This window comes from Protopterus annectens, chromosome 1.part0 (assembly GCF_019279795.1).
Source record: "Protopterus annectens isolate FY-2018-M chromosome 1.part0, PAN1.0, whole genome shotgun sequence".
In the NCBI taxonomy this organism is placed as follows: domain Eukaryota; kingdom Metazoa; phylum Chordata; order Ceratodontiformes; family Protopteridae; genus Protopterus; species Protopterus annectens.
The window spans coordinates 550,738,616-550,759,159 of NC_056725.1; the positions used below are offsets into that span (position 1 = coordinate 550,738,616).

General features: G+C 41.7%; 1 protein-coding gene across 1 annotated transcript in view; it reads left to right on the plus strand.

Moving 5' to 3' along the window:
* The window catches only part of SMYD2 (SET and MYND domain containing 2), a 762,982-nt gene that overhangs the window by 153,851 nt on the left and 588,587 nt on the right, over positions 1-20,544 (plus strand). Inside the window, exon 3 of the mRNA XM_044061287.1 lies at positions 14,796-14,906. Within this exon, the coding sequence (XP_043917222.1) occupies positions 14,796-14,906 (111 nt within the window). The remainder of the gene's footprint in view (positions 1-14,795; positions 14,907-20,544) is intronic.

Here is a 20,544-nt window from a genome sequence, read left to right on the forward strand (position 1 = left end):
CCTCTCCTAACCTCTGATCCACGTGTTAGGACTATAATATTAGAGTTTTCCATCAGGGCGGTTCCACAACGCTGCCCTCGAAGCTTTGACATGCTCCTTCCACACATTGCAGGCCTATATCAGTTACCTCCTCTAGGTCCTCCAAGAGCGCATCTGATGTTGATATGGACAGGATGATGTGAAGCTTCCTCAAAGCTCAAATCCAGATGGGGGTGTTGTCATCTTCGTCCCCAATCAGATCCGTGAGTGACCCCACTACCCTGATTCAGTCTCCTTCTCTGATCAGACCAGCGATTTCGGAGTCCCAGAATCCTAGGTACCCGAGAGAGACGGTGTAGAATCAGAAGAAGCTTCCTTCCTTGACTGTGACAGCTAGCCTAACCAGTTTTGCTCCGATTTCATAGGATCAGAGTGGGTCTCTGATCCATGATGTTGGCATTGGATCTGGGGGGAGGGTTTGATTCTGACCCTCTCAGGCCTGCCCCTTCCTCTCTCTGCTTCTGTCTTTGACAGCTCAGGTCTGAGTTTGTCTGTAGGCCATGGATCAGGATTTGTTCCCACCCATGCTTCCTACACGATTTTGGCTCTGAGGGAGATGGGGGGGGGGGTCCCTGCATCTGTTGGTGGAAATTGTGGAAAAGGCCTTCTTTGCTCACAGAGAACCAACCTCTCTTACCTCTGATTCTCTCCTTCATCCTTCACTGGGTCTGAGTGCTGAGCCCATCATCTCTGTCTAAGGTCTGCCTGCCTTGAGAAGCCTCCAATTTCTTCCCCGCCAAGGGGGCCCCCTTTCTTGTGATACCTCCTCTGAACACCCCACAGAGGAGGGTCCTTGGACGAAAACGTGGATGGAGTCACTTACCGAAGAAACAGATCCCCATTATCACCACTAGATGATGTCTCCTTTGGTGACATCTTGGAGATTCTTAGGCAGAAAGGTGGCTGGTTAGCCCAACCTCTTACTTCTGAAGAGTCTGTGTTCTTGGAGGCTTTTGGGGTGGGCCTGTCTGCATCTTGATTGAACCCTGTGGTGGATGAACTCATGATTTAATTTCTGCCGGGCTTGGAAGGAGCCGGGCACTATTCAGCCAATCTCCAAACACACTGACAAATCCCCCCCAAAGACAGTCTTCATTGATCTAAAGGTATTCCTGTTGATGCCATTCTTGTGGCAACAGCAATCAAAAAAGAGCTAGCTGAACAAAGCTCCTGTGTCCATCTGCCAAACAGGGAGTCTCGAGTGATGGATAAATTTGGTAAGTTCATTCACACCTCAGCTACGTTTGCACTGAGATCATTAAATTACTTGGCACATTTCAATCGACTACAGTGAGATTTTATAAGGAGCTATCAAACTCTCTCTTGTAGAGACCATGTTGGATGAGGACTTGAAAAAAGTACCTCCCCGATTTGCTTCTCTTGCTTCTGTGACTAACTGTTCCATGAGGCTTATCTCCCATTCAGCTGAAGACACCTTAACGGCAGCCAGCTCAGGTATTGCAGTCAGAAGATATGCCTGGATATGAGGTATTTTGACTTTGTGGAACCTTTCAAGGCATCCTTTGTCAATGCCCATTTCAATGCCTCCTCCTTGTTTTGGCAGTCTGTCCAGCTGTTTCGCGACTTTTGTAGCTCTTTGGAGGATTATTAGTCTGTCAAAGTGACTTACCCACAGTGAGCAGGAAGGAAAGACCCTGTCTCCCATTAGGATTAAGTTTTCTACCCCATGGTGCACTTTTTCCAGAAATCAGTGAGGTGGTGTGAAGACTTGGTTTTGAAAGTCTCAAGGGACTTTTCAGAATCAACACTGGGATTCTTCCTTCAGAGGCAGGGAAGGAAGTTTCAGTGGTAGGTGCCACCCCAGAGGCAGAGGGGGGGGGGTCTGCAGAACCGGGACTTTAGAGAACCCTTCTCTGACAAGCCCCATCAGTGCTCCTGAAGTGCTGCCAGGCTGTCCATCTCTGGAGGTGGTTAGTGGTAGTTATTCCCTGCACCTAGATGCCTGGACTAATCTTTTAACAAATAACTAGGTGCTAAGCATAATATCCAGAGGTTATTACTTTCCCTTTTCCCTTCCACTTTCAGCGGAACAAAAGAAACCCCAGCATACCACCCAATCAGAGGGAGCATGCAGTACTTAATATGCAAAAATTGTTGCAAAACTGAGTCATCCTAGAGGCCCCAACTGAACAATGAGGATTTGGAACTTACTCCCACTTCTTTTTAGTGTCAAAAAATGGGGGACCTTAAATCCATTCTAGATCTGAGCAGTCTAAGTCAGTATGCAAAGAAGTCAAAGTTCCAGATGGTTATGGTTCAGTCCATTCTATGGCTGTTGTACAAGGACGATTGGATGTGCTCGAAAGTACGCAACACGGTCTAATCATATCAAAATAGACACTCCAGAAGTCATTTGCACTTCAGGCTGGGAGCCAGTCATTGCCAATTCGGAGATCTGTCCTTTGGACTCACCACAGCCCCCAGGGTGTTTGCCAAATGCATGGCAGTAGTGGCAGCTTACCTGAGACTGAAAGGATTTCAGGCGTTTCCATATTTTGAATGACTGTCTTCCAATTGCTCCAACCCAGTATCAGTGACTTCAGGCCAGGGACAATTTGTTCCAGATCTTTAGTTCCCTGGGCATTACCATAAATCTACCAAATTGAACCTGTCCCCTTTTCAGAGGTTGGAATTCATTGGTGCCTTTATAGGTACAATGCACCAGATAGCTTATTTGTCTCCTCATCACATAGCATCCTTGAGAAACCAAGTTTGGGACATAATTTTACAGTCTCCATTGGCAAGATTGATACTTCAGTCTCTTGGCTGTGTGTCAGCTGGCATTGTCCTAGTTCCCTTAGCAAGGTTCTTTATGTGAGTCATCCAATGAACCTTGGCTGTTCAGTGGTCTATTCTTTACCAGCAATTATCTCTTCCTATCAAGTTAACTCCAGTTTTGTAGAGGGAATCTTCAGTGGTGGATTCATTCAGATGATCTGTTGCTGTGCAGGTTGTTCCTTCTCCTTCCCCCCACAGCCACAGTGACCAAGGACACTTCACAACTAGGGTGTGGGGGGGGGGGGCTTTTGAGAAAAAGATGGCCCAAGGCACATGGTCTTCCTCGGAGACCAGATTGCATATCAGTGTCCTAGAGATGAGAGCAGTTCTAACACTGCAAGACTTTCAGGACAGCCTCCCATTTTGGGACAATTGCAATACATACTGACAACATGTCAGTAGGCTGGTATATCAACAAACAAGGAGGAACTCACTATGCAGAGAGGCCATGAGGGTTTGGGAATGGGTGATATCTTCAGACCGCTTTCTAGTTGCAACACATATACCAGCGAAAACAAACATTCTAGCCGACAAAACTCATTAGGTCCATTCTGACCCCTCGTGAGTGGTCCCTGAATCAGTCAGTGGCGAATCTGATTTTCAGCCATTGGGGCCAGCTTTGCTGTAAACTCGTTGCTTCTCCACAAAACAACAAGTGATGCAAGTACTTAGCTCTGACCCCCCCCCCTTGAAGGAGTCCCCAAGGGATGCTCTAGTTCACAGTTGGCCTTGCAGTCTCCTTTACACACATCACTTTTTACCGTTGATCCTGAAGTTTCTGCAGAAAGCTAGAAGGCCAAAGAGTTCAGTATTCCTCAATGCCCCCTACTGGCCTCATCAGTTGTGGTCCCCCTTTCTCTGGTCTCATGTGAAATATGCCCCATGGATTCTGGAGCCCAGACAGGACCTTCTCTGTCATCCATCAGGGAATCAACATCCCAGTCTACTCATCCTAAAATTGACCACTTGGTATCTCCATTTCCAGTAAGTCTACAAAGGTCCAGGCTAGCTTCCTCGGTTTGAGACATAGAAGCTTTTTGTGAAGCTAAAACTACTAAAAAAGTATACCAAAGCAAATAGAAAAGATTTGTCATTTGAGCTTCCAAAGAGACTATTCTCGGCCCCAATTTCAACCATCCTTCTCTTTCTTCAAGGAAGGGGCTAGTTTTTCCACTGTGAAACTTCAGCTGGCAGTCCTTTCCAATTTTCATGCTGGAGATGTTTCTGGCTCCCTTGTTGCATCTAAATTATGTAAGGCTTTCGTGAAAGGGATATTTCTGCTTAGACCTCTTATAAAGATCCTACCCTGCCTGGGATCTGTTATTCTTAAAGGACTAACTCAAAAACCCTTTGAACCAGCAAATGGGTTGTGAAATGAAATGAAATTCCTTTCTTGGAAAGCCATCTTTTTGGTAGCTGTCACATCAGCAAGACGAATTTCCAAACTTCAGGCCTTATCGAAACTGCCTTACATCATTTTTATCTCACCATACCAATCCATCTTTTTATGCCTAAGGTGGCCACAAAGACTGGTAGTCTATACAGTTGCCAGTCTTTGCAGATTTTACTAACTAGGGCGAATATATTTTGCATCTGCTTGATAATAGACAACTACAGTTCTAATTTCATAGAACAAAACAGTGCAGAAAGTCTGACCGTTTCTTTCTCACCAAACCATCTAGGTCAAGCTGTCTCCAAAGTTACATTGGTTAAAGGGATTACTGACTATTTCACTAATGGATTAAAAAAAGGGTTGAACCTGCCTCACCCCCCTAAAGCCCATTCTGCTAGATCTATGGCTATATCATCTGTTTTCTCCTCCAGATCATCGGTTGATGATGATTGTGCTGTAGCCACTTGGTCAAAGACTTGTACCTTTGTGACACATTATAAATTGGACATTAACTCCAGAGGTAGAGTTTCTTTTGGTTCGACAGTGCTCTGGCATATCTTTTTCCTTGAGGCCTCCCAAGAATAACGTAGCTGGGGACTCTGACCCAATAGTGAGGAAGAATGAAAAGGCAACATCAGATTTAGACGTTATGTACTTACTGTGACATCCCTCCTCTGGGCCAGTAATCAAGGAGCCTCACTCCTCATCACTGACAACCGGTGGGGAACATTCACTTAGAACAAAAATAAATGCACACAGTATTTTCAGATGCAACTCTCCGCACCAAGCAGTTTCCCTTAAGAGCACATAGGGGAGCACACTCCACTCCTAGGGCTGGATTTTCCTCTCCAGGCCTCAAATAAGACTCCACCTTTCTCACTGCAGACATCAGTGCTGTGTCCCTGTTCCAAGTAGCTGACACAAACACTCATTGAGATTTGATTTTCACACACACACACACACACACACACACACACACACTTAGGAAAGGCTAGCACAGATTTACCCGCTGTGTTACCACTACCAAGACTATAAGGTAGATTCACTATCACCAGCTAGATATATTAAGGCTCTTATCAGGGTACCCAGTTGCTCCCAGTAAAATTACATACTTATACAAATGGTAGTATTAACCAAGCAGCAAGACTTTCAGGAGCATGAAGTCACAGTGCCACCAAATAAATGCAATTACTCTCAAAGGTTAAAATATTTTCTAAAAGACCAGCCAAAATGAAAGGTTTCGGTATATTTAATAATAAATAATAAAACAGAATACATGGAAATACTTTATATCTATTTACAGTAAATACCAGAGTTTCAATTCACAGGAAATATTAAAAAGTAACACAGATGGAAAGCCTCATACAGATGCAGAAAAAACATATTTACCTAGTCTCACTATATTTTCCTGACTGAAGAATTACTGTTTCCTACTTACTTGCTAGAGCAAGGAAGGATGAAATGGATGTGTGTCTTTGTCCATTCCAGTGTCAGAGTGCTGAGTGTCCCTATCACATCTCTCACTAATATCTAAATGCAGTTTCAGTGCTGGCTGCTGAATGACATCACATTGGATCACCTGACTCTGTGGGTCTCATACTACCCCCTCTTTGGAAATTGAGCCAGGATCTAGCACAGATGTGACACAGTAGGATTATAGGATTACTATTGGATCGTAGGAGATTACTAGGCTATCAGCCCAGAGGTCATTTTAAGCCTAGCTGTTTCATCCCAGTGTAATACCATAAATAACTCAAAAGACTTTTAAGCTTATAAAATAAAATGAAAGAAGAATCAGGGAGTGAAATAAACATCACTTATGTACAAGTTAAGTGCTTTCGTCCACAGTCAAAGGACTTCATCAGAGTAACAACCAACCAAAATCCTCAGTTTAAATACTTTCTAGTGGCCACCTGACATCAACCTTAGACCAGTTATCAATTTGACCATCATTAAGGAACCAAAACCAGTCCCCCTTTTTTAAAACACAAAATCACATGAAAATTCACATTCTTTATTTGCACCCTAAAATCTTAAAGTTGTATTTTAAAACATTATAACCCATGCTTATTTTATTAATGTAAAATAACATAAATCTTCCCCAAACTTTATTAACCACACATTTGTGTCCTAAATTTCAACAAACTTGATATAGAAATAGTTTCATTAAGCCCAGGGGGGTTAGTAGCATTGACACTTAGTTGCCATTTCATCTCCATGAATTCCAAATATAAATCCAATGGACCACCCCTTGGGCCTTAGTCTACTTGATCAATGGCCTAAATTTGGAAAAAAAATGGGTGGGGTTTCTTTTAACATGTTTAGCCAGGGCGCTCAATTCGTCCCCTTTCTGTATGTCATAGATATGTTGATATATTCTATCTTTAAAGGCTCTCTTAGTTTTTCCAGTATAGAAACTTTCATGGCATTGACATTTTCCCACATAAACTACCCCTTTGCTGTACCAATATACATATATATTTCTATACTGGAAAAACTAAAAGAGCCTTCAAAGATGGAATATAAACATAATAAAAGGAACCCCACCCATTTTTTTTCAAATTTATGGCCATTGATCAACTAGACTTAGGCCATAGGGGTGGTCCAGTGGATTTATATTTAGAATTTATGGAGTTGAAATGGCAACTAAGGGTTAATGCTACTAACCCCCCTGAGCTTAATGAAGCTATTTCCATATGAAGTTTGTTGAAACTTAAGGCACAAATGTGTGGCTAATAAAGTTTGGGGAGGATTTATGTTATTTTATATTAATAAAATAAACATGGGTCATAATGTTTTAAAATGCAACTTAAAAATTCTTTATTCATACTCTAGAATAAATTTTTGTGTGATTTTTTTATGTTTTAAAAAAGGAGGACTGGTTTTGGTTCCTTAGTGATTGTCAATTTGATAAGTGGTCTAAGGTTGATGTTAGATGGCCATTAGAAAGTATTTAAACTGAGGATTTTGGTTGGTTGTTATACTGATGAAGTCCAATGTAATACCATAGAAATGCTAGTCAATACCCAAGATTGCATTTAGGGATGACTGCCCATATCCAAGAGGGTTGTGGGCTCTATCCCTGGTAAGAATTTTATGTTGCCCCATCCGCTCGTCCAGGTTCATCTTGAACACTGTCATAGAGGTGCTCTGCTTCACATTCATTTGCAGCCTGTTCCAAAGACATGGCAGTTGCTGGGAGATGAATCTGTTTCTCCAGCATGTCTTATTTAAATTGCAGGCCATATTTAGGTTCCTGGAACAGGTAGCCCTAACCCAGTTTGATTTAAGGATATGTAGCAAATTCATTAGGTTTGGGTCTTGGATTGCTCTGTAGGCCAAGTGCAAGTCTGCTTTAAGAAGTCTGTATGATATGGAGTGTAGTGACAGGGACTTCAGTCGGTCTGTGTAAGGCACATGCTGGAGCCCCTTGATTTACTTTGTTAGAAACCTCGGAGGTCTCTAATTGCTGCAGGTGCTTAGAACTGTACATGCCAAATGAGCATTGTATTCAGTTATGGGCTGGATAAGTCATGAGTATGGGAGGTTATAACTTCTTTTGCTCGAGGCGATGCCTTTACTAATCAAGTGTGCTATGTAGAAAGCTTTCCTTACTACAGTAGACACATGGTGGTCGAAGTTAAGGTTGCAAACAACTTGTGATCCCAGGTCCCTTACCACTTTGTGGGTACTTAGGGTGTTATTGCTGATTAGATAGTGTGAGGGGATATTGTTTGCCCTGAAGGGAATGATGATGCGTTTCTTTGCATTCAGTTTGAGACTGTAACTAATACAATAGTCATTGGTTTGTGTGAGACCCACGTGGAATATACTGACATAATTTGGGGATTCAATGATTGCACCTAGTTTGCAGATGTCTGCAAACCTGGTCAGCCGCAACCATTTAGTTTTGACCTGAACTTCTGAGAAGTGTGTACCAAACAGTAGGGGGCCCAGCACTGACCCCTGTGGCACCCCACTGGTAACAGGTCTGCTAGTTGATGTGGAGTCGCTCACTTTGGTAGTGTGTGTCTGGTTTGTGAGCCAGTTGGCAACCCATCTTACAACAAAGGGGTTTACATTCAGTTTGCTAAGTTTATCGGTAATGCCTGAATGTGGGATTGTGTCAAAAGCTTTTGCCAGGTCGAGGTATGCTGTGTGCACAGATTTGCCCTTGTCAATTGCCTTGGTCACATTTTCAGATTCAGATCCCTGCTAAGACTTATTCCAGCATCTGGAGACTGTAAAACAATTCCAGTACTTTCATCCTTCTTGTAGAGACTAATAAACCATTCTCTGGCACCCCAGGGCAGCAATTACTTCACCACTAAGGGCAATAAGAGCAGGATCTCATACCAGACATTGCATCTCTGGCTGCATTCAGGTCTGTGAGATAAAATCTTTATGGCCTAAACAAAATCATTTAATTACAGGCTACTTTTCTTAAAGTTAGCTGGGCTGAGCTTAACCCCTTCCCTTCCAGCATCCTCTGTTAACATGTATACATTTAATCAGGTTATAATACAGTCTGACATGCATGCATATTTCTTTTCTGTCCAGCAGGACCCACTGTTGATGAATTTTTAACACAAGCGTCTGTACAGATCAATTTGATACTCAAATGACATAAAATTCTTTGCAAAACTCCAGCTAGTTATGCTGGTATATGTTACAAATGTACTGCCCTTCTCTCTCTCTTTCTGGCATAACTGTCACTACCTCACATCATCACATCTCTCCCCCTTTGAAGACTCAAGCTAGTTCAAGTGACCCTGGAGAAACATTGCTTGAAAGAAATGAGCCTGTCTGGGAATACATTAACTCATCCCCTGTCTTGAGCCCATCTGCTTTGGCATTGCTGACCCCACTATGGTGCTGCACCAGGTTTGAGCACCCAGTTTTCCAGTGGACATGTCCCCAAACTCGTGTAACACTACTTCGATTTCTCAAACCTGGGTAGGGATAGCCCCTTTCACTGAGGTGTCAGTCCAAGCGTCACTGAGGAGATCAGTCACCAGATCCCACTTAAACTCCTCCTGCCACCCACTGCAAATACTTAGCACAGTGGTCTCTCTATCATGTTAACATGGTACAGTTTGTGCCTCTGCCTTCTTGCCTAGCTGTTCTACCATGTAGTCAACATCACTGACCTTCCTTACCATTTTGAAGAGTCCTTCCCAAGCTGCCTGCAGCTTATTGTGTCTGACAGGAATGAGCACCATAGCTTGCTATCCAACAGCATACTCTTGGGCTTGAGCATTCCAGTCATACCAGATGTTTTTCTGATGTTGGGCTCCTGCCAGGTTCTTCTGGGCCAAGCCATGAACTTCCTAAGCATTTTCCTGATGTTTAGGACATGTGCCATAACACTGTCTTTGTGAGATTCACACTCACCGTCCCTCCTATCACAAATCAAATTCAAGAGCCCCCTCACCCTATGCCCATACAGTAACTCAAAGGGTGAAAAACCTGTGGATTCCTTGGGTATCTCTCTATATGCAAACAGCAGATGAGGCATATATTTGTCCCACTCTCTGTCTTAAAGTGGTCTGCAAATGCCCTTTAGCACATGGTCTTTAGTGTAGAGTTTAACCCTTCCACAAGACCATTAGTCTGGGCATGGAAGGGGGTAATCTTGAGGTGCTTCACCTCATAGCACTACCACAGACTAGCCCGCAGGTTTTACATGAAATTGGCACCTCTGTTAGTCAGTATTTATCTCGGGAAACCTACTCTACTGAAAATCTTGAACAAAGCATTTGAAACATTCTCTGCTTCACCCTGAGGTGGAAGCTCTGTCCTCCATTGTCTAGTAATCTGCTACCACTAGGATATATAGGATATATTTCATTCCTGTGGAACGTTGGGTTTTCAGAAGCCCCACAATATCCATAGCTTCCCTCTGAAACTGCTCCTCAATCACAGGCAAAGGCATCAATGGAGCTGTGACCTTGTCTCCTGCCTTGCCTACTTTTTGGAACTGTTCACAAGTCCTGCAGTACCCTGTTACATCCCTTGCAATCCCAGGCCAATAAAAGTTCTGCATAATATGTCTCTTGTACTGTTAATGCCCATATGACCTGCAAAAGGAATGTCATGGGCTATATCTAGAAGTGCCGGATGGTAGCCTCTAGACACTACCAACTACCATACTACCTCATCCTCTAGTCCTCCCTCCGGTGTCCACTGTCTGTACGGTAACCCTTTGTTCCAGTATACAAACTCCCCTTCTTCGCTACCTCCCTGAAGCCTCATAGTGTAGAGTTCAAGAGCTGAGCCTATCTCAACTCTACCTTTGTGATTCTTCCCAGCTCCCTTTCCACAGGAAGTCTGGTATTGTCTGACAGAGGTGCCTCACTGTCAACCTTGGTACTACCACTCACCTCTGCCCTTGCAGTCACTCTGTCCAGGTAGCTATCAACAGCTGTGGCTCACCTTCAGGTTCACTGCTACAGGGTAGCTCCCTCCCTGAAATAACCACATCACCAGATTCAGCTTCGTGTGGGGTATGTCTAGGTTTCCCCTGGGTACCAGACCCACATGCCCGTCTCCAAGCTTGACTGCATGTAACTGCATGCACCAAGGTAGTGCAGGATCAAAATCATTCCCTATCAAGGTGTCTGCAGAGATGTACTCAAACACAGCTGCTTGCTTGCTTCCTTTTCCATTGTCCCAGTCAAGGTGAACCCTGGACAAAGGTATTTGGAATGGGGGTCTCCCTAAAGCTCTGACTGGAGTGGACTGCCCAAGCACATACTGCTCATCTTTAACCACTGCAGGCTTCACAATGGTTATGGCATGGGCTGTCTCTCTCTTAGCAGTGGCCTGTTTTCCATCCACTAAGATAGAATACAAACTTTGGTGATAGTTTGGTACCCCTGTTTTCAGACAGCATACCACTAGCGTACTGTTATTCCCACTTGCTGGTTTTCCCACCTTTTGTTCCCCACCTTGCTTCAGGGGACATTTGTATGCTACGTGGCCCCTCTGCTTTCATTAAAAACATCTAAACCTGGTTCCTGGCCATGTACCTGAATTAGTGGCTTCCCTTTTAGTGATGGACTCTATTGGGGTGGTTTAGGCTGCCCATCATGGGTTCCCTTATATCCACGTATGGCACTGGGTCTCCCATTCTTGTGCAGTGGTGCCCTTCTTGCTAAGTAGAGATCCTCTTTTCTCCCAAGCTCATCTGCAGAGTTACACTCCTAGTCTTTCAACCAGATTCTCATATCCTTAGGCAAAGTGCTAAGGGCTTGGTCCCTCTCCAGAAAGTCTGCCAGCCTTTCAGATATGGTGATCCTGATACCCACTCACTCCCCCGTGAAAATAAGTACTTAGCTCAGCAATATACATACACTTTCATCTGCCTTACATCCATGCTCATGAAACTTTTTTCTGATAGCTTCAGGTTTTAACTTAAAACATTCCTATAAACAATCAGTGTCAGACAATTTAGAAACAGCAGTTACAGCTTTACTGTGGAGGAAGGGGGTTAGGAGCCATATCCAGAGCCCTTGGTCAACATTGTACTGTTTGCATATTCTTTCAAATATATGAATAAAACTGCCAAAATTATCACCTTCTTTATACTGCGATAGAAATTTACCGACATTTGTTGCTTTAGGGATTCGGTTATTCCCTTCTGCATTACCTGTATGTTCTTGTCGAAGAGTCAGCATGTCCCTCTCATGTTGCCGCTGCTTCTCATTTTCTTTGGCCTCCAAATGCCACAGTCTCTGCCGATTTTAATTCCATGCATTTTGCCTCCAGTTTGTCTCTTTAACCCCATACGGGTTTTTAAATATTCTGAGGAAAAGGTGAACTGTCTTGTTCGGAGGGCTGCACATCCCCATCACCAGACTGGTTGACCTCCTCGTTGCTGGTTTGTGCTGCAGCTGTGATTAAAGCTAAAATCATTTTTTCTTTAGTCAGGTTGGCATGTACCTGTCCTTTGGATTTGCACACCTTAGCCAACTGGTTCAATGTCAGCTTGCTGTAATCCTCTGCTGACATCTTCACCTGCTTTTTCTGACTAAACTAAAGTAACAAAAATCAATAAAACTGTTGTGAAAAATGAAACTCTGTATGTTTACCTTGTGGCTGCTGAGAGTACACACACCTTTATTGACAACTGCTTACAGGCTACTGAAGTTCAATTAATATCCACATCACTTCTCAACAATATGTGATGTCCCTCCTCTGGGCCAGCAATTGAGTAGCCTCAGTCCTCACCACTGACACTGGTGGGGAACATTCACTTAGAACAAAAGTAGATACACATAGTATTTTCAGATGCAGCTCTCTGCACCAAGCACAATTTCCCTTAAGAGTACACTCCAGACCTGGGGCTAGGTTTTCCTCTCCAGGCCCAAAGTAAGACTCCACCTTCTCCTTGCCGAAATCTGTGCTCTGTGTCTCTGTTCTAAGTAGCTCACACACACACACACACACACACACACACACCACAGATTTACCTAGTATGCCACATCCTCTCAGACTATAAGGTAGATTCACTGCCAGCCAACTGCTTTAAGGCTCTTACCAGGGTGCCCAATTACTCTCAGTAAAATTAATATTTATACAAATAGTAGTATTAACCAAGTGGCAAGACTTTCAGGAGCATGAAGTCACAGTGCCACCAAATAAATGCAGTTACACTCAAAGGTTAAAATATTTTCTGAAAGACCAGCCACAATAAAAGGTTTAGATATATTTAATAATAAAATAGAAAACATGTAAATACTGAATGTTTATTTACAATAAACACAACTCAGTTCACTGGAAGTATAAAAAAAGAACACAGGTGGAAAGACTCGGACAGATACAGAAAAACAATGTTTAACTGGTATCACTATGTTTTCCTAACTGAAGAATTAAAGTTCCCTACTTGTTAGAGCAAGGGAAGATGAAATGGATGAGTGTCTTTGTGATCTGTTCCAAAAATTGTGCAGTGTCCGTATCACATCTCTCACCAATATCTAAATACAATTTCAGTGCTGTCTGCAGAGTGACATCCCATCTGGTCACCTGATTCTGTGGTTCCCACATTACCCCCTCACTGGAAATTGAGCAAGGATCTAGTACAGATGTGTCACAGTACACACCCAGAACCCTCCTAAGACTTATTCCAGCATCTGGAGACTGTAAAATTCCAATACTTTCATCCTTCCTGTAGACACTAACCAGCCTTTCTCTGACACCTCAGGTTAGCAGTTAGTTCACCACTAAGGACAATAAGAGCAGGATCCCAGGTCAGACATAGCGTCTCTGGCTGCATTCAGGCCTGTGATTTAAAATCTTTATATCCTAAACCAAATAATTTAATTTCAGGCTGTTTTTCTTAAAGTTCCCTTCCAGCATCATCTGTTTTTTATATATATATATATATTTATATATATATATATATATATATATATATATATATATATATATATATATATATATTTATATATATATATATATATATATATATATATTTTATTATTTTTTTTTTTCCATCAGTTACAGTACAGTCTGACATATATGTATATTTCTTTTCTGTCCAGCAGGACCTACTGTTGATACGTTTTTAACACAACATCTGTACAAATCAGTTTGATATTTAAATGACATAAAATTCTTTACAAAACTCCAGCTAGTTTTGCTGGCATATGTTACTCATGCACTGCCTTTCTCTCTCTGGCATAGCTGGCACTACCTCACATCATCACACTTACCATAACTTGGCATCTGTGTGGTCCATTTTCATTCTTCCTCACCTTCCTTCCCAGCCATCCCCCAACCTGTTGGATACTAGAGGGCCCATTAGATTTATAGGAATTTTTATGTTCCTGGTTTGAGCCTCAGATTTATAGGAACTTTTATATTCTTGGTTTGAGCCTCTGATTTATTTCTGTCTATGCTGTTTTTCCTTTATCCAGTGGGCAGTAAAGCAGCAAACTCAATCTGAGGAAGTTACAGAGAGTATGGGGCATGGGTAAGGGAGGAGCTCGAGACTAGGATCCAAGTCTGAAAAGAGTGTCAGAGTCGGATCAGTAACCCAGTTGTGAGGAAGAATGAAAGTGTACAACACAGATGCCAAGCTGTGGTAAGTACATAATGTCTAATTATTCTGGTTTATTCTTTTTCAGAGACTATCACATTGTCAGTTGCATAAAATGGAAACTTGAAGATTACAGTGAAGAAATTCCATGTAAAATCTGATTTTAGTGACAGTACAATTAAGTACTCATGCAGACCATGTATCATAAGTTAATATGTTACTAGGTAATCAATCTGCAGTTTATTAAAAGCCTAGCCAGCAACCAGATTGTGACCAGAGGTGAGACTCAAACCCTGTAGCTTGTGTCTATAACGTGAAGACCTTATTCATTATGCCAACCAGCACCCTTGGTCTTTGCTTGTTTACCAAAATGTTTTAGTTATGGAGGTCTCAAAATTAAAATGAAATTTTTAGTGTGAATTTGGTGTTTAACATGAATCTTGACAGTAGGAAGGTGTGTCTAAGCCAAACAACCATTTAGTTGATTGAGTTAACTAATTTTTTGACTGTATTCCTTTTCAGAAAGGTGACTGGCCAATGCACAAACTGGAATGTTCCTCCATGTGTACTTTTGGAGAGAACTGGAACCCTTCTGAAACAGTCCGACTAACTGCCAGGGTTTTGGTTAAACAGGTAATAAACAGACTTAAGCAGTTGATTTTAAAATTGATTTATTTGTTTATTTAGAAAGTAATTATGACTCTTGTCAGGTACAGCAAAAGATATGATTCTTTCTGTTACATGAACTGCAAATGTCAACTCCTTTAAGTGTTACTTGGTTTTGATGTTGTCTGCAAGATGGAAGGGTACAATGCTGCTTTGAAATTTGGAAGTAGTTAACCTATGTGAACTTTAATGTGTATGTTGAAAACTTGAAGTATACCTCACCATAATGTTAAAATAACAGATTTGTTTGTCTGTTTATGGTGACTGTTACAGACACTGTTTTGATTTAGCATATAACATTTGAATACAAGCTTAGCAGCTTAAGTGGAACAGTTGTGCTTCTTCTCTTCAGGACATTTTAGTAAAGGAAGATGGACTAAAAGACAACAGATACTTTGCAAATATGGTTACTGCAGTTTAGTCAATTCTATTCAATTTCCACCGTTTGTTCTTCAATCCATATGGGAGATAGAAGCAAGACCAGGAGTTAATTTATGGATCCCCTTCCACTCATTGAGGTTCTTTTTGAAAAGAGTTAGGGAGCTATTTTGTTTGAAGTGGAGAAGCCTATTCCATAACTAGGACATGCTCTGGGCGCGATAGTTGATCTCACCAACAGAATCTGTTTATATTATAATGTCGACTAAGGTTCCTAGAGTGGATGTTTGGTGCAACCAGTTTTTCAAAGGTGTAAGAGCTTAAGCAATCAAGAGTCATTTGCTGCTATGTACACCATGTATAGATCACCGCTAAGGAGTTTGTCCATAAGAAACCAAGTAGAGAGTTGGGGCTTATAGATTTGTGTGTAATTTGGGAAGCCCATCCCACAGATTACTTTTTGTGAGGAAACTTGGGTAAAATGTCTGGATAGTTACATGTGAAGGTGGACATGATATTCAAGCATGGACCTGATATTCAGGCATGGACCTGGTAAGGAAAAAATATATGGGGTCAGTGACTTATTTTGACCCGAAGATTACCCTTTTACTAAAGGCATTGATCATTTAATTACTGCTGCAGTTGCCTTGGCTATATGGGTTATATCCTGCTAAGGATGTAGTAGCCGGACAGCTTCTAAAGTTTAAGTGCACCTTCCATCCATAGTGATTCTTCGTGGTTTCAAATGGTAGTGGGAATTTCTCCTTCCTTTTCTGTCAGATTCCTTTTCATAGGCCAGATCAAAATTTTCTTTTCCCTTCTGTCATTCAGCATCTGCTGTCTCAGGGGTAATAGAATTATCCCTTCTCCTTGAGTAGGAGAAAGCTTTTATTCAAGAATGTTTCTGGTGCCAAAGAAAGAAACATTAGGGAGAACAATCCTAGATATTTTGTTTGTAAACCAGTTTGCATCAGTTCCAGTGTCCTTCATGACCTGTTTCCTCATATTCTTCATTTTAAGTTTTTTGGTGACCCTAAATTAAAAGATGCTCATCAAACGTTCTTAGTGTTGTCTGTGTCTGCATCACACTTTCAGTTCTCTGCATTATACTTTCATTTATTCAGTGCTCCAAGAATATTAACAAAACATCTATCTCCTAGATTCATAAGTTGGTACTAGGCTAATGACCCAGGGGGCCTCCCTAAGACTAACCAATTTTTTTCCATTAAAAATAATGATGATCTGAATCCAAATAGGACATTGAGGACCAGGCATGCTACCTCTGTCCATAAGGAAAATGGGTGCTAGGCCTGATGTAAATTTCCTATTACTCATCTACTGGTCTAGGTTAAGCTTAAACTGGATAATAGATGAACTCAGCTTCACATGGATGGGAAGCCTGTTCCATAGGAGGGACGGTCTTGAGGACACGTACTGTCTCTCCAGCATGTTCTGTTTAAGTTGCAGCCAAAATTCAGGTCCCTAGACTTCGTATTTCTGGTATTCTTTAATTTACAAATATGTAGGAGATTCATAAGTGTGGGGTTCGTGGATGTCTTGGAAGCCAGACATAAATCATCTCTCAGCAATCTATGGGAGACTGAGTAGCTGGAAAGGACTTTAAGGTGCTGTGCGTAAGGCAGGTTTGTTACGCCTTGTATTCTTTTTGTAAGGAACCTCTGAGGTCTTTCTAGTTGCTGCATATGCCTGGTCAGCTACATACCAAAGGGAGAATTGTACTCTGTGATTGGTCTAATGAGGGCAGAGTACAGTGAGGTAGTGACCTGTTTGGACCTAGATGCCATGCCCTTATATGTTGTGCAACATAAAAGGATTTCCTCACCACTGTGGCCACATGGTTGGCAAATTGATGCAGTGTTTTGGCCTTGGAAAGTAGATTGATGACCTGTTCCCTAGTAATGATTGGGGGATTGTGGTATGCGGTATTTCCTTAGGACTGTCAGAGGAGTGTGGGAAGAAATTTGAGCTGAACCTGTCAGCCAAAATGCTGGCAGTAGCTTCTGGTTCATTGTGGGTGATATTATGGACATAGTTGTAGAAAGCTTTGTGGTCGTCCTTTGCCTGAGAAGCTATTTTTTCCTCAAATATGACCTGTAATGTATTAATTAACCCTCTTAGTTGCCTGTTTAGATTGATCAGGTGGCTTTTTAGTATGTATGGCTTTGTTCCTCCTACGCTTGGCCAAGATTTTGTTGTTCTATAACCGATTGGTATTGTGATTCCACCAGAGTGGCTTGTCTTTTGAGCTTGTTCTATTCTTAATACGAGTGGACAGAGCTCGCTGTATGCAGCTTATCAATATGGCTTTACAGAGAACAATGTGTTCACATTTTTCTTCATTTACGTCTTTGCAAAGTCTTTTACAGAGTTTCAGGAATTTCTCACTTGCACTTGGGTGAACAGTCTCCTACATAGACTTGGTTGTTCCCATGAAACCACAATGTTTTGACTGACTCCTCGCAGGAGAGTTTTCCTGTGGTGTCTCGTTTTCTTCCACAGGAAAATGTAGATCTACATTGATAGAGTTGTTCACTTAAGCAAAAGCCTCAGCAAAGGAATTTTACAGGATATTAGGTGGCAGGGCATCTTTGTTATGATTCCTCTAGCAGGATTCTGCAGGAGAAAAATTCATTGGTAGCTAAAAGTGATATGATTCCAGCATCAACATCCACTGACATTCCAAATTCCAGTTTTGGATTCAGTGAGATGAGAACTACTTTGGTGGAGAGACCAATTTTTTTATTGGATTCCATGTCTCCCATTTTCCTTTAAAGCTCCAGCACAGTCTGTCATCACAGATTCCTCAGACTTTGCTTGGGTAATCAGTGTACATCCCTATAGACACTGTTTGGGGAATAATGTCTGTGAGGATAAAAGTGAGGGGTCTTTGGAACAAAAGACCAACCAAAATGCATAACTGTAAAAGAGATGTTGACAGTCATAAATGCTGTCAGTTCTGTAAATCAGCTGTGCTTCCCAGGACCATTACAAGTGATTATAAACAACACCACAGTGTAATATGCTACGCAAACAGATGGGAAATAGATCAATATGCAGACTAGCCTTAGTAGCTTGGGATATAACTTTTCAGCACAGTCTCACTCTGCAGGCATCTTATTTCCAGTCAGAGCAGAATTTTGTAGCAGTCAGGATGAGAAGTACCAGGACAGACCCAGATTACTGGTAACAAAAAAGATCATTTGGCAAAATTCTGCTCCAAAGTTCCTTGCAGGAAAGCAGGAAAAACAGACATAATTTATTTTCCTTTGGACAGGAATGTTCCAGTGTGCTTTACCATCCTTTCCACTATTATTCAGGCTCATTCTGAAGTTTCTTAAGGGCTCTCCAAAGATCATTGTGGTAACTTCTCCTGACCCAGGCAACTGCAGTTAACCATTCTTTTGGAAATGGCCAGTGGCAATTGCCACATGCTTCCTCACAGACTGAATCTACTTGCACAAGGCATGGAGTGCTTGATACAACCCAGCTTGAAAATACAGCTACTGACTGCTGGGATGATGTTCTTAATTCTTAATAGTCATCTGTTTGTCTCTATATCATAACATCGACAGCTTAGATTATCGAATCCTAAACATTGACATCTAAGTGTCGAAAGCTAACAATAGCGAATGGCCACATCATCAAATTGTTTCCTCTGGAAAGAATTCGGGTGTCCATCTGTCAACAAAATAAACAAACACACCCAAACATAGAGAGGGCCTTCGCCCCCACACCTCCCGATGTGGGGGGCTGCACCCCCCCAACTAAATATAACAACTCTGAGATTGCTCTGCATTGGGAAAAGGGCAAATCCCCAATAACGGCCACGTGAATTATTTCCCGAGGAATGAATTCGATGATGTGGCTTTTCGCTATTGTAAGCTTTCGACGCTTGGGTGTCTATGATTAAGCATTCGACAACCTAAGCTGTTAACAATTCAATAGGAACCCATATGTTTTTGAGTATGTGCAGTGAGTATTAAGAGGCAAGAAGATCTCCTACTAGGAAATCCTATATTAGCTTGTGCCAAGATAAGAACCAGGTCTCTTTCTTTTAAGGCTACTGTTTATTTGGGTCTCCATCTCACTTCATGTGTCAGCATGTCTACCCATGGATCCTTCTCTTCTAAGGCAATATCTTGTGAAAATGTTTTTGAAAGGGTGTAACATATCAAGCCTCCTATAAAACAGATGACTCCTCTTTGGGATCTTAATTTTGGCTTGGATAAATTAACTCTTTCTCCATTTGAATCAGCTTATCAGGCTGACTTCAGGTTCTTAACATAGATAACAGTTTTGATTGATCTCATTTCTGCAAGAAAAGTAGAAGAGTTGCAAGCTCTTCTTGTTAGTCAAACTTCTCATTTTCCACAAAAGATAGGATTTCCTTGGGAACTAATCCTTCCTTATGCCTAAAGTGGCATCTGGGTATGCTTTTCAGCCAAGCTGCCCATCTCCCTGTCTGCTTTCCAGAATGTAAAAGCAAGGGAGAAAGGGTCCTTCAGACTCCGGATGTCCACAGACAATTCTGATATTATCTTCACAAAGCTAAAACTTACAGGAACTATGAGCAGCTTCTTGTGAAGGTAAGACAAAAGGACAACCTGTGCCAAAGTCTACTATATCCAGATGGTTGTTTCATGTTACCTTTTGTTATACCTGTGATGATGTGATGCATCACCAGCTATTCCAGGAGAACTTTGGCAGTGGATGTGTAACCTATGCCAGCTAGCTGGAGTTTTGTAAAGAATTATGTAATTTGTCTATCAAACAGATTTGTACAGGTGCTTGTGTTGAAAATATATTTGTAAAGTTCTTTGTGTTAAAAATGTACCAATAGTGGGTCCTGCCGGACAGAAAAAAAATGCACCTTTATGTCAGACTGTCTTGTAACTAATGAAATGAATATATTCTAACACAGGATACTGGAAGAGAAGAGGTTAATCACAGTCTAGCTAACTTTGAAAAATAGTCTGAAATTAAATTACCTGGTTTAGGCCATAAAGATTGTATCTTACAGTTCTTATTGCAGCTAGAGACAAAATGACTATGAAAAACAGGACTAGGAATCCTAGTGTATTGTCCTTAGGGGTGAACTAATCGCTACCATGGTAGGATGGAATTTTTTTAATGGTTTTGTAGTTTCCAGATGATATAACACATCTTACCAAAGCTCTGTGTGTATGGTAATACATATGCTCTAGAT